The sequence below is a fragment of the Oryzias latipes genome, chromosome 20 (genome assembly GCF_002234675.1).
Source record: "Oryzias latipes chromosome 20, ASM223467v1".
In the NCBI taxonomy this organism is placed as follows: domain Eukaryota; kingdom Metazoa; phylum Chordata; class Actinopteri; order Beloniformes; family Adrianichthyidae; genus Oryzias; species Oryzias latipes.
In genome coordinates this window covers 18,349,744-18,363,188 of record NC_019878.2, presented here as the reverse complement: position 1 = coordinate 18,363,188, position 13,445 = coordinate 18,349,744, and the positions used below count along the sequence as shown (strand labels likewise).

Genomic DNA, 13,445 nt, shown 5'->3' with positions numbered 1-13,445 from the left:
CAACCTCAGCTGCCAGTTTTTACCGTAAAAATGAATTTATGTCTTCAATTTTATTGACCGACGTTGCAATTTTTATGGGATAAATGTGATGTTCTTACTAAATATGATGCAATTTTTAACAAATACTGTAATATATAACAATCACAATGTATTTGAACCACAATGTGATAAAAAAGTAACACTGTATATATAAATGTGATTGTGAAATTCTGGCAACCTTAGCTGCCAGATTAACATAATAGTTAATTTCATAGTGTTATATTGACTTTTCAAGGTAAAATACATTGCTCTTGCCGTCTAAATTAGGATTACACTTTTTTTTTTTTAAAAAGCAATTTTTTTACTGTGTTAAAGTAGCATTTACCAGTTTTTTTTTTACCATAAATTTTAAATATTTTTTTACAGTGTTTAGCTCAGTTTCCCCTAAAACCTTCATTCATAAAGCATTTTAATCAACAAATAACCAACAGTCAAGTCATTATAAAAGATTTTTTTTTTAATTATTATCTGGAGGGACCAATTTCAAAATGGCTTGGATGAAAGAAACTGTTTTCAAACAGTAGATTAATGTGGGAATATGTAAAAAATAAAGCAGATTTGTTTGCTCTGCAGGACCTTTCAAGCAGAAATATGCACAACACAAAAGGCAGAAAAAAAGTAAGACACTTCTCTTTTGAAATAAAAAAAATGAACTGTACTGTAATACATTACACTGAAACACTCATGGTTCCCATTTCTTCATCACATTTGAAGTTTTATACAAGAAAATCTGTTCTGCAAAACCCCTGTTGGAGGCATAAAAACATATCAGATGGATTTCAGAGTAATTATAAAGGCAAAAAAAGCGAATAATACATTTCCAATGTGCAATTTTGCACTTTTCAAAGTATACAGTTAATCAGAACTTGTTTTGACAAACCGGACCTGCATGCAGTATTTGTAAAGGGTCCAGAAAGACTGTAGAAACAGCTGTAGAAAGGGTGAGATATGTACATCGACTCTTAGTGTCCCTCAGCTCTTCACCTTGAAAAAGATCTAGCTCTGCAATGAATGAGGCAATTCTTCAAATTCCAGGGCTTGTTTGTGGTAAAAATTGTATAATATATGCAGTTTTTATCCACAAACAACCCCTCACATGTTATAACATTTTTAAGCCAAGTCACAGACTTCCAAAGCGTACAATCAAATTGATCTTTGCAATTTACTTCGTTTTAGTGGCATTTCTCTAAGATAATGAAACTCCCTACAAAAATACTTCAGAATGCAGGAGAGCAATAACGTTCACAAGTATACATTTCTTTATAATTAGTATATTACAAATGCTGTCCCAGATTGAAAATGACTCATTTGTCTTTCTTTAATAAAATATTCAATTTGTCAGCGATTAGAATTTTCTTTCTGATTCTACATAAATTAGTTACAAAACATTAGTGTAATTTTCTATGGTTATATCATAGGCAGAAATATAATAGAGCCATAATTTAGTCTCATTGATTAGGGTGATTTCCACAGTTTTCAGTCCCAAAGCTCAATTGGAAGCACCGTGCTCACACCACTGGCAGGCATGGCTCCCCGGATATACAGGCACATCCAGTAAACTTCACAACAGCCCACCTTATTGCCCAAAATGTGTTAAAATTAAATAACTATTGAAATAATGACAGAATAACTTAGAACAAAAAGGAACATATTAAATACTTGCTGAAGGACTCGTGGTCCCATTTCCCATAACAATGCCTTAATGTGATACAGAAACCAAAGAAAAGGAAAGAAGATTGCACTTTTTGGGTGAGTAAACCACAGTGCTGCTTGAAACAAAGACTTTATCTGCAATAAATAAAAAAAAAAGGAAATTATAAGTTAAAAGCAATAATGATAATACAGCTACAGCATTTAAGAGTATGAGCACTGATTCTTGTTTTCTAGCTAATAAATAAGAAGCTTTTAACTTTAGCGTCAAACTGTTGGATCCGTCCCCTTGAACCAAAACAATGCCTATGCATACATAACGATTTTTTTACAGATAAAGTGCTGATCGAGGAGCTTTCACAGGTGATACTTTTATAAAATATTTTTGTACCATAGAAGACCCTTGGGATAGATTGTGAGGGCGCCGCCTCCGGAGCGCACCCAGCGATCGAGTCGTCTGGTATCCGGCCCGAGCGGACGGCCCAAACAGGACTATCTTGCAATCAGACTCAGGTTTCAGAAGAAAGGCCGTCACAGCAATGGTCACCATACATTGCCTTCAAAAGCTAGAAAGCTAGAAAAAAATCCCTGAGGTGCACATTCAGCTGTGTTCAGATTCCCAACCTGGCCACAGTTCAGCTTCAATCATGTTCAGCATATGGTCGATGATCTTGGTTTGGTTTCAAGAGCTTTCTTAGGAACCGAGAGCCATCAATGGTTTCTATGGGCCTGGTCAAACAGGATCTCCAATTTGGAACTTTTAACACTAGCTGCCATCTCACACAGCGATGATCCCAAACTGCTTTGCTAACATTTTGAAGGCAAGTCTGGAATCAGAACGTTTATTAGGCAGGAGGGAAATCACAGCGTCCTCCAACGTGTTGACATCATATGTGCATTTTCAGCCCACTTTTGACACCCGTCTTTTCTTACAGCACCCCCATTGCGGATCAAACTTTCACAGACTCCATCACAGACAGTTTCATGGCTTCCTCCATCAGCTGATTGTCTGTAAATGTGGCGGGGGGTTCGGGGACAGATTCTGAAAGGCCGATCAGTGACTCCAGAAGGCAGGTCCCGGGATCTGTCGCTGCAGGGAAACTGGGATAACTAGGCATCTGAAATTGAAAAAAGTTGTCCATGTGCTCGTACTCCTTCAGGGAGTTGTAGAGCGAGCTCGGCCCCAAGCAGGGGAAGCCATCAAAGAACTCCAGGTCTGACTCAGACGAGAGGCTCAGGTCCATGCTGTAGCTTGCAGAGCGATCAACGGTGGGCGAGGGGGTGTGTGGCACGCTGCTGCTGTGGAAAAGGGCATTTCCTTGGTTGGCGTTCTCATCCAAGAGTTCTGAAATGGCCGTTGCTCGATTGTCTGTGTGATCGCTCGCAGAGTCCAACAGTTGTGCATCTATGTTGTCATTCTCATCAGCAAAGTCCACCATGCTGAAGCTGCTGAAGGCCTCTGTGGAGGGCTGCTGCTGCTGCTGCTGCTGCTGCTGCTGCTGCTCTGCAAAACTAGTGTTCTTCTGACTGTTCTTATCCTCGCCCTCTCCGCTGCTCCTCGAGCTGTTCTCCGTGTCGCTGAAACAGAGGATGCGGCTCAGGCCTTTCTCGTCCACATCCAGAGAGCTGTGTTGCTGGCACTGGCCCTCGCCTGCATCCGAGTCCTCGCTCTGACCTGAAGAGTCTGTAAAGTCCGTCATATCACTGCTGCAACTGTTCTCTCCGGCTGCCGCCAGCTCTGAGCTGAAGGGGAAGGAGGGCACTGCTGGAAGGGAGGCGACACCTGTCGGGTTCTCCTCCTCCTCCTCCGTGCCAGACTGCTCCTCCAGTCTCTTCTCAAGCTCCAGCTTCATGATAGTGTGGATATAGTGAGTTTGAACCCGGGTGGAGTTGAACTCTATGCGACCCTCCGTGTTCCCGCAGCCATCTTTAGTGCAGCCGCACGGAAAAGAAGAGTGGTCCATCTAAAGCAAGCAAGAAAACCATTTTGAATATGTGAAACACACTTCCAACGTTTGATTATGGAAGATGTGGTGTTTTATTGATTCTTTGGCTCTTACCTGACATTTGATGCCAGCCAGGCTGCAGCTGCACGTTTCTGGCTCGCAGAACCCCTGGCAGTCACATCCACAGTTCTCCCTGGAGATCCTCAACTCATGCAGCTGCCTCTTCTCCTCCTTGTCGATTTTCTTCACGCCAGCTGCTTTGAGCAGAGCATAGCGCTGTTTAGAGGCATAAGGCTGCAGGAAAGAACCCTCATCCAGGTTGGCTGCGCTGATGTCGATGTCCTGCTCCGGAATGTCATCCACCGTCAGCCGATCAGCCTCCTCGTTCTCCTGCGTTCCGTTCTTTGTCAGCTGAAGTGAACAGGAAACATTAGTCCGTGCTCAGCATAAAAAAATTAAAAGTCTGATTGGCCAAATGGGTCAATGCCTCACCTTCATCTTGAGAGACTCCAGTTTCTCTTCCCTGAGCCTGTTGAGGAGTTTTTCCCTGCGCAGGAGTCGCTGCTCCACAGCGAACTCTGCAAGCGTGTAGGTGCGGAGGGTGCTGTGGCGAGGCGTCATGCCCAGAGTGCATCCTCCCCGACTGGGAACACTGGTGAAGCCTTGGCACCGAGGGAAGAAGAACACCGTCACTTGGTCGAAGGTCACATTGCCGCGGCGAGCTCTCTTGGTCTTCTTAAGGATGGACGTTGCTGTGGACAGACAAAGGATAGCAGCTTAAAAAGTGATGTCCCATTCATCTGTGCCACTAGATGGCATAATATCCCAACATCAGAAACATGCTAAACAAGAAGCTGGTAAGCAGACTTGGAAAGTGCACTCTGGCCTTCTCATGTACTCATTTAACAGAAAGTGCCAACATCCTGTCAAATGAAACCTAAACTACTGGGAGTGTGTTTCTAGTTTTTGTCTCGGGCAACAAAACCAACCCAACTCAGGAATTTCCTTTTGGTGACTAGAGCGGTGGATGAATCAGAACCATATAGAAGAACCCCCCCCCCAAAAAAAAAGTGAGTCAATATTATGATGGGGGGTAAAAAAAAGTTGGTGGGAAAAGCCCACCAAGGTTTTTTGAATAAGCTGACAATCCCCAGAATTGACCCAGAGTCAAAGGTCATCTCTCTGTTAAATGATTTAGGACCTACATCATCGAGCTTCCTCTCCATACCCAGACAAATACCATAAAAGACATATGGGAGTCAAAGTAGAACCATATGTGGAGAAAAAGGAAAAAGCCCGACAATTATTCAAGCAAAAGTATAAAATCCATTCATTCCTGACAACGTTTTTCCATTGCTCAAAGAGCAGCAACATTTGATTAAACTGCCAGAGGTATTCTTGATGTCCGTATGCAAGAGAAGGTTGGTAATAATGCATATGGTGGCCATTATAGTTATTATGTCTCGTGTAACCTTTTCTTACCCTCAGCCGAGTAACTTTCTTGTGACACGCCAAGAACAAATGGCCGTGAAAGTCTCAGAACACAAAAATTGATGTTCTCATAGGAGAAAAAGTAACCCTTTGCCTCAATAAAAGTGAGCAGCGCACAATACCTTCACTGTGTCATCTAATCTTCTGCCAAGACTAACACAGATGAAACAAACTGCCAGGTTCAGCTGCACATCCATCAAATCCAGTCAGGCTTATGACAGCCACAGGAGACAAATGACACCCTCTCTGCTGCTTCTGAACAGGCCGCTCTGCAGGCGGCCCCCCCTCGCTTAAATACTTCACAATGGAAAACCACTCTCTTTCCAAGACAAACACTGGATCACAATAGTCCACTCCATCAGCTCCACTAAAAGTGTGCATGCTCCTTTTTTCTCGACTCCCGCCCTCAACCTGGTTTTACCCCTTCACCCGACCTCTTTCAACACCTGTGCTGGGTGCACGCCCGAGCTTCAGACAAGGCGCTGTGTGTTCCCAGATCTGGCATTTCGCCATGTTTCCCTTCCTGGCGTTCTGCCCCATACATACCACCGTGGAGGCTCACAACTGTTTGCCCGTCCTCCCGCATAAAACAATTCTTTTCTGAGCAAACCTCGCTCTCAAGCAGGCCCTGCAGACACAAACACCCTAAATCTGCCCACCTACGTGTTGGCCCAAACGGTGAGGCTGCGAGTGAGGATCCAGGAGAAGGGTGGAGGCAGAAACTAGGTGAGCAAGCCAGACTTAATGTGATTAGCCATTCTGCAGCTCCAGGGCATAAAATCAAAGGATGCATTCATTGAAGAAGTCTGAAATCATGTCTTGTTTCATGGGCTGCCAGCAGCAGAAATTCCTTCACCTCTCCCCCATTTTTATAGGATGTTAGCAGCGCTTCAGCGGATGTTTGAGCCAAGGTAAAGGAATGCACAAAACAAAACAAAATCATTTCAGACATTTAGTGCAACTAGAAGAAGAAACTTACTGTTGAAGTTTGTTACTGGGGAGCTGGGGTTGCTGGGAGTTGAATCTAGGGTGTCAGAGTAGCAGCTATCCCCCTCCGAGTCCCAGGCCGAGCAGGCAGAGGAGAGGGAGGAGGGTGAGGAGTAGCACGGATCATCATCCACCTCCTCAAACTTCCTCTTGAGAAGCCCACTCATGGCGCTAGTGTCAGCAGTCTGTGGAGAATGGCACAGAAACGATGGTTATTCCCATATCATATTTTTTACAATTTTTTTTCTATTCTGCTAAATTACTACATTTGCACCATGGTTGTGCCTAATTGAACACACGAAAGCTTTGTGCCATCCCTTTGGTACAGCGAGTCCTGTGCTCTGCCATGTGAGAGACTGCAAGCATCCAAGTCTCATGCTGCACTCAGCTGAGAGTGGGAGTTAGCCATGGCACAGGAAGCAATCAATCAGTCCCATTTGCCTAAGTCAACAATTACTGGACCCTTCACCCTTTTACAAATCCCATCAGCCCTGGAAATGCATTGATTAAAGTAAGGACCAAACAAAGGTGCTCAAACCATTTCACTGCAGATATTTTAATCACTTTCAGAATGCTACAGCAATCAAATAAGCGGGCGAGGGCCTGGGGATATTCGCCATTCATCTTGCTTATGTGTCCACATTAAATACATATATTGGAATATGCAGACAGCAAATGCAAGGCTTGCATTTCTTCATGGCTCTCATGAGGGGTGCTACTGCAGAGAGCAAAACAATCAATCCTTTGAGACAGATGGGCAAAAAGGAAAAGAAAAAAACTGCAATGGGTTCACGCTTTTGAGAACGCTACGTCGCTTCTACGCCCCTTTTAAAAAGCTGCTTCTGTGCACCAGCTTTTAGTTTTCAGTTGTTTAGCATCTCAAAGTTCAAGGCGTTCTAACGGATCGAAGAAGAAAACCCACAATGTGAAAAATTAACATTCTTTAAGGAAGAAAAAAAACAGCAGCGCTGAAGTGTTTTAGCATTATGGGATATCCTACAGCTTGTGGCAAATTCTGGGAAGTACAAAGCAGTGATGGCTGATAGCTGGGGCAGGTACTCCTAGTCACGGTTTAAGGGGTCAACTTCGGGGATCTCATGCAAGTTTGGACTGAGGGATGCAGGAAGGAAGGAAAGAGCAAAGACACGACTGGGCTCTGGTCCAGACACTCCCATCAATGATGTGGGGAGGAAAAGGAGGCTTTTACTTTGGCCGTAAACAGATCATTTCTCCAACAAACTGTTTACTGTCTGTGGAATTGCAGTCAAATCACTTACAGCTGCTGCAGCTTTTACCCCACTTTGCATGCACCTCAGTTTATGATAATATCCAGACACGCTTCGTTGGGTTTTTTCTTTATAAAACACCTGTAATTATTTGGATTTTGTCGTAATTGCATCCAATCTGCAGGCAGAACATGACACTGATGGTAGCATCTCACCGTCACCATACTGCCATGACAACTCATTAATATGCTAAAGACAAGTCACAGTAATAATGCTCCTCATGACTTTACTGGATCTTGAAACCCTTGTGTGACCTGAATACCTCACTTGTCCTGATTTTCTGCCGGAGTCAGCATTCTTGGAGCACAAAGAAACAAAATCAAAGCAGGTAAGCAAAGCGGGGGGTAATTTAAGTATGCATGAGGAGACGGGTGAGCAAAAATGGTGCTAATTTACAAAAGTTCGGAACAGCAGCTTGCATAGGCAGTGTCACCAGTTCTGCAGCCATATTAAAAGGTTATTGCGATTGCTTCAGTCAGATGTGTTTATCCCTGTGCAGTCATGATGAATGAATCACCTTGCAATAGGTCACGTCTGCAACAAACATAAAAGGATTCAGCCACAGAGAAGCCCCCTCAGTGTTTTACCGTACAGAAGAGGAGCCAATAAATTCCCATCCGTAAATGTACTCGAGTACATTAGAGTAATCTCCAACTGCTCTTTGCAGCTCCTTGATTCACACATCAGGGGATTTGCCTTAGAACAATCCACAAGCACCTGGACGCCGCATCTGTTGCCTATGTGCTCACTTACTTTGCGGACGATGTCTGCGCTTAGCGTCACACTGCACACACTGTACTTTTCTGTCACAGCTCCGGGTGGTGGAAGCACACAAGGGTTCACCTTACATTTTTTTTTTGCCATCATTCCTTCCCCCAATTCACAAGGAAAAGAGGAAAACAAAGCTGTGAGGCATCCTCAAGGGAGCACATAGAGCCAGCTAAGCAAAGTCTTTTTAATTAAAAGCTGCAGTGAGGCAGAAGGGGGAGGAGAAGGAGAATGGGGGGGGGGGCACAGTGGTGTCAGAACTGGGTCATTGTCTCCTGGCTGCAGTCTACCTGACACATTGATTTGTTAATCCTGTTCAACGGGCAGAAACAATGGCGAGAGGTTAATCCTGGCAAGGCGAAGGTTTGTAGTCAATCTGGAGCTTCTCTAGCGTACATGGACGAAGTGAGCGGGGCAAAAAGACTGTCATGCAACGACTCCCCCTTCACAAAGATGAGGGTGGGAGAAAAGAAAAACCAAGATGAAAGGAGAAATTCAGAGGTGGCTGGCTCTCTGAGAGGGCAGTGCCCCGTGAAAGTCGCCTTCAATCCAGGAGGGGATGTGATCGGACAGCTGAGCCAGAGGAGGAGCGCAGGATGTTTTCAGCGCACGCTAAATTATGCATCACTGTCATTCCATCAACCGCACACATGGCAGACAGATAAAGGACGCCGCCGCTGAGGTGCTCCCCAGCCAGTTGCCACAGAGTCGCAAAGATAAATCTCTGGCGAGGAGATTTGTCACCAGAAGTACGACACAGCTCAAGTCAAATGCATAACTGTGTCAGTCGAATACGATTATCCAGATACAGGCTGCTCGTACGACCTCAGAATCCTCACTCTCTTATCTCCGGGCCTTTACAGTTTGTATTAAGGATGCGTGAATTATTCAGGCAGCAGGAAAAAGGCTGCATTTGCATCCACAAGAGAACATTTCATATTAAATCTATAAGTCTTCAAGGTAACTCTTACCAACCAAATTCTTTTCTTCCCAACTTTTTCAAGAGAAATTAGCTTCTCTGGTTTTAATCAGAAGCGACATTCAGAAAAATGAAAAAAATATATAATTTCCTGGCAAACAAATAACACAAACCAGGAAAAAAAAAGTGGTAAATTTACTAGAAGTCCCTTTAAACTGCCCAGCAGCTCAACAGGAGGAGTTGACTTTGCCCCCACTGCAGCTGATAACACCCTGGGTGGGAGCAACATCCTCACCAATCTTAGCCCACTGAGAGCATTTACATGGCACACTGACAACCTAGTACAGTGTCTGAATGACTGACTGAGTGCTCATAAAATGTGATAATGATGAGCCTGGGAGTCCTTCTGTGAGCGCGCACGGAGTCGTGTCTGGGCAGATCATTCCCTGCAGGCCTGAAGGTATCACACCTCTCACTTCCAGCTCAGAATTAACTGATCAGAGTCGGCGAGGTGACAGTGGGCAGTGCTCCTGCTCCTCCGCAGCTGGGGGAACTCTGGCTCATTACTTAAACCCAGCTGTCAGTAAGAAGCGCTCCACCTGCAGGAACAAAGCAGGGAAGGCTCCTGCCTCCGCCTCCTCCTCCTCCTCCTCTCCTTTTTCTATGAGCCTGTTGTTTTCACTCAATCCCAGAGCTCGACGTGACTGTGCCACAGAAACATTCTGTTCCTTCTCTCCGACCCGTATGCACACTGATTCCAAAAAGAAGAGGTAGTGGAGAAAAGGAGGACGGATTGTACAAAACAAATAAATAATGTCATGTCTGCAGGCCACAGGAATTCCTTTCTGGCAGAGCAGCTCTGGCTGAAACAGTGGGAGAAGAACACAAGCTCTATCTAACCCAGATGTGCTTTCTACCACTAACCACTGCAAAGTCTTCCTGAAAGCACTTGAGCAACTTTTCCTACAGCCACACCTGAAAGGGTATTACTGGGTTGCACGTGGATCTCGCATGCCCTCAGCTGCACTGCTTTGTTGTGCAAGGTAAACACGACGGACCGAGTCCAGTTTGCAGACAACTCCAGCTTTTACAGGTTAAGGGAAAGGAAAAACCTGAGGCGATTAGATTTGGATAAGAAGCTGCACATCGGGTCACCCTCTGCTCTGGATGTGTGTGCGGAAAAGAGAAGGGAACCGTGGGGGTTCATGGGTCACGCTCCGGCCTGGGACACTTGCTGCATGGAATGCTGGGAGAGGACAAAGCCAGATGGGAGTTCTCTGCTGCTGCTGTGCTGAGACTGTCAGCAGGCACCCTATTTTCTCCTCCCATTCCTGCTCCTCCTCCTCCTCCTCTTCTGTCATGTCTCTAGGCACAAAAGCGTGGGGCCATCCTGCAAAACGAAGCAAACAAGGTTCCCCTGAACCCAGCTTTTCTGCCGCTACTGTCGCCTCCCTCAATTGGGGAGACGGACCCTCAACTGAGGTTGGGTGTCACAGGAAGTGGCCCTCCAGATCATCTACTGTGTGACAGCTGCAGGCACTATGAGGTTAACCGAATGCAGCCTCACATGATGGACAAGAGGTGGTTAGAAGACACGATGTAGTACATTCCCTCAAATCTCACACAGAGCCTTTGTTTCCTTATTGTCGCTCACAACAGCTTTAATGGTAAAGCCTCTCAATTATCACATTTTTATAGGAAAAGGTGTTTAAAACATATGATCCAAGAGGTGATAAGAAGTTATTTAGCCTCGTGGAAAAATGCATGGCACATTACATGCACAGCACCAAGTGCTGCATGCCCTCTCAGTAAACAAAGGATCATTCAGCTCCCTGTAGTGCAGAAAACATTCAGAAAATGATCCGGGTGAGGTCGCGCTAGAGACGATTTAACAAGCTCAGCTAAGTGAGAGCTTCAGACTACAGTGTCATAGCTGAGAAACGCACATTTTTGAGAGGGGGGGGGGACAAAAAAATAAACAGATTTGATGCAATTAGAATAAACTTTATAGTTAACTGTCAAAAAGAACCGATTAGGAACAGAAAATGTCCTCAGGGTAAAAATAGGATCAAACAATGAAGGAGATTCTGCACCTGGCGCGCGGCCACCTGCGCGAAAATATTCAACCAAGCGGTCAAGGAAACTGCATTTAATCACAGATGTGATCACGACACGCCGGTGTCAGCGTGCGCGTCTGTCTCCCGCCGCTGACCCGATCATTCCCTCTGATTACGGTTGATTCTAATGACAGCCGCGCCGTCAGCTGTGCGCTCACATGTAGTGCCTTCAGGAGTCGCTCTCGTTACAAGAGGCGCACAACTCCACACGCAGACTGAATACACAAAGCCGACCTCCCCAAACAGTTCACACTAATGAAGCACAACCAGAAAACTACAAAGCGTTTCAAAACACACATCACAACATTAAAAAAAATAAAAAATAAGTACAAAAAAATAGAACCTGGATTTATAACAGCTCGAGCTCCTCACTCAACTACATTTTTTAATATATCAATTTTAAAGTAAAAACAATAATAGATTAAAAAAAATCAATTTATTATTTTATTTTGTAACAAACGTGTTAAAATAGACAGATGATTTTAATGAGCCGTCAAAGTTCCTGCCTTCATGAATACGGTGTACAATAACGCCAGCGGACATAGACTCACCACTTCACCAGTATCCGATCACCATCAGGAAAGAAGTGGCTAAAAACGGGATAATGATAATCCAAATGGCGCGGATGAATGAATCGTGCGCTTCTCTCGCCCCCGCGCCGAGAGAACGCGGCTCTCGGTGCTTTTTCTTTTTGTCTTCTGGCTGCGTGACTGCCGTGCGGGGCTCCGCACCAGCTGAAGCGCTTCCCTTGTCTGGATCAGACTGACGAGAAGCGCAGCCTTTTTCGTCAGTGGAAAACTCCCTCCCGGCGTCTGGTCTGACGCAGGCGCTGACACACTGAGAGGCTGCCCACGCTGCTTCCTGCCTGCCTGCGCGTCCTCCCGTGGACTGCGCCCGCACTTTACCTGAGAAAGTGCATGCTCATTTCTTCCTTTTACGCACCCCATCGGAGCGTTTACTCTGAAAACAACTCAATTGTATAAAATACTTCTCAGGCTTTTTTTTAAAATATGTTTTTTTTTATCAGCTGCAATCAGTGTTTATGACAGGGGGAGGATCAGTTTTATTTATCTCAAACCGAAAGCTCTGACGTCATTTCTCATGAACTGAATTCCAAAGTGTTTTTACATAAAACATAAAAAACATTTTATTATAATAAAGGTGGACATCACAAACTCATCAGCTTCGAGTTATAAAGCCTTAAAGTTTCTTTCATTCTGAAAGGAAAATGGAAACCAAACATAAATACTAAATTTATGGGGGTTTTTTAAAGCTAAATTTTAAATCCCCTATTTATTTTAAATCATTTTGAAACCTATTTAAAAATTGAAAACATTAAGGACAAATAAGCATCTCTAAACAAAAACCTAGCCTTACAACTAAAAGTCTTCAAAATATTAAATATATTTTCACAAATACTTTTTAGAGCTTTTTTTTTCAAATTCAAAAGCAATTTGACCAAAAACTCTGAAATAAGCTTATAGAGAGTGTTTGAGTTTTTTTTTTTAAACAAAACAAAAGCTTAAGCATAAAAAAGACTGCTGTCATACCATATGTTCAACATTAACCTGTTTTTTTAATAGTTAAGAATTCACAGCCAAACCAGCTGGATGATCAAATAAATGAAACAACAAAAAAGCCAAAATGTTTTCTGTTATGTTAAAAAGAATTCTGTTTGCTTCTGTTTTGCTAAGTTTCCAGTTACTTTTCCCCCTCAGGTGTCTAGTTCCTGATAGTTGTGTTGTTAGCAAAGCAGTTACTCTGTGAAGTTATGGGAAAGTTTGTTTTTAAAGGAATTTCCCAAGAACTCAGTTAAAAAAGTTAAGTACAACTCGGTTTGTTTTTAGGTAGGACATGTTTTTAGCTTCTGTGTTTTTGCCGTCTTTCATTGTTTTTTGCTCAGATCAAGAGTGAGTTTCAACATAAATGGTCTGCTCTTTAATGACTGAAACTCCACTGATGGGACCCATTCACGCCAGATTTTGGAGGAAGTCCCGGTCACGCTCTCCTCTCACTCGACATAAGCTCATCTCAGCTGTTTATGAGTTTAACGCACTCTGAGACGCTTTGGTTTCACGTCTCAGCTGGACCCGAACGCCGTGGCTCTGTGTTCTGCCAATGTCAATACAGGTGCTCAGATATATTTTGGGGAGTGGTCTCCCAAAGCTGTGTACATAACTCTATGCTTATTGTCTCCCGCTAATAGAAGGAGTTTTTTCTCACTAACTTGTTGACCCTGAGG

General features: G+C 44.1%; 1 protein-coding gene across 1 annotated transcript; it reads right to left on the bottom strand.

Moving 5' to 3' along the window:
- Positions 1-475: 475 nt before the first annotated feature.
- LOC101168823 (cysteine/serine-rich nuclear protein 1) lies at positions 476-12,039 on the bottom strand. The gene is made up of 5 exons (XM_011488966.3): positions 11,755-12,039; positions 6,106-6,298; positions 4,128-4,387; positions 3,750-4,046; positions 476-3,653 (listed from the first exon to the last, which is right to left on the bottom strand). Exons 2-5 carry the CDS (start codon positions 6,278-6,280, stop codon positions 2,640-2,642), a joined length of 1,746 nt encoding a protein of 581 aa, XP_011487268.1. The 5' UTR covers positions 6,281-6,298; positions 11,755-12,039; the 3' UTR covers positions 476-2,639.
- Positions 12,040-13,445: the final 1,406 nt, after the last annotated feature.

What these genes read in the sequence shown, in the direction of transcription:
- LOC101168823 (XM_011488966.3), bottom strand. Translation starts at nt 6,280, where the DNA reads ATGAGTGGGCTTCTCAAGAGGAAGTTTGAGGAGGTGGATGATGATCCG. An exon ending in CCCAGTAACAAACTTCAACA is followed by an intron (nt 4,388 to 6,105) that starts GTAAGTTTCTTC and finishes GTCTGTCCACAG; the next exon opens with CAACGTCCATCCTTAAGAAG. An exon ending in TGGCTGGCATCAAATGTCAG is followed by an intron (nt 3,654 to 3,749) that starts GTAAGAGCCAAA and finishes TGCTTGCTTTAG; the next exon opens with ATGGACCACTCTTCTTTTCC.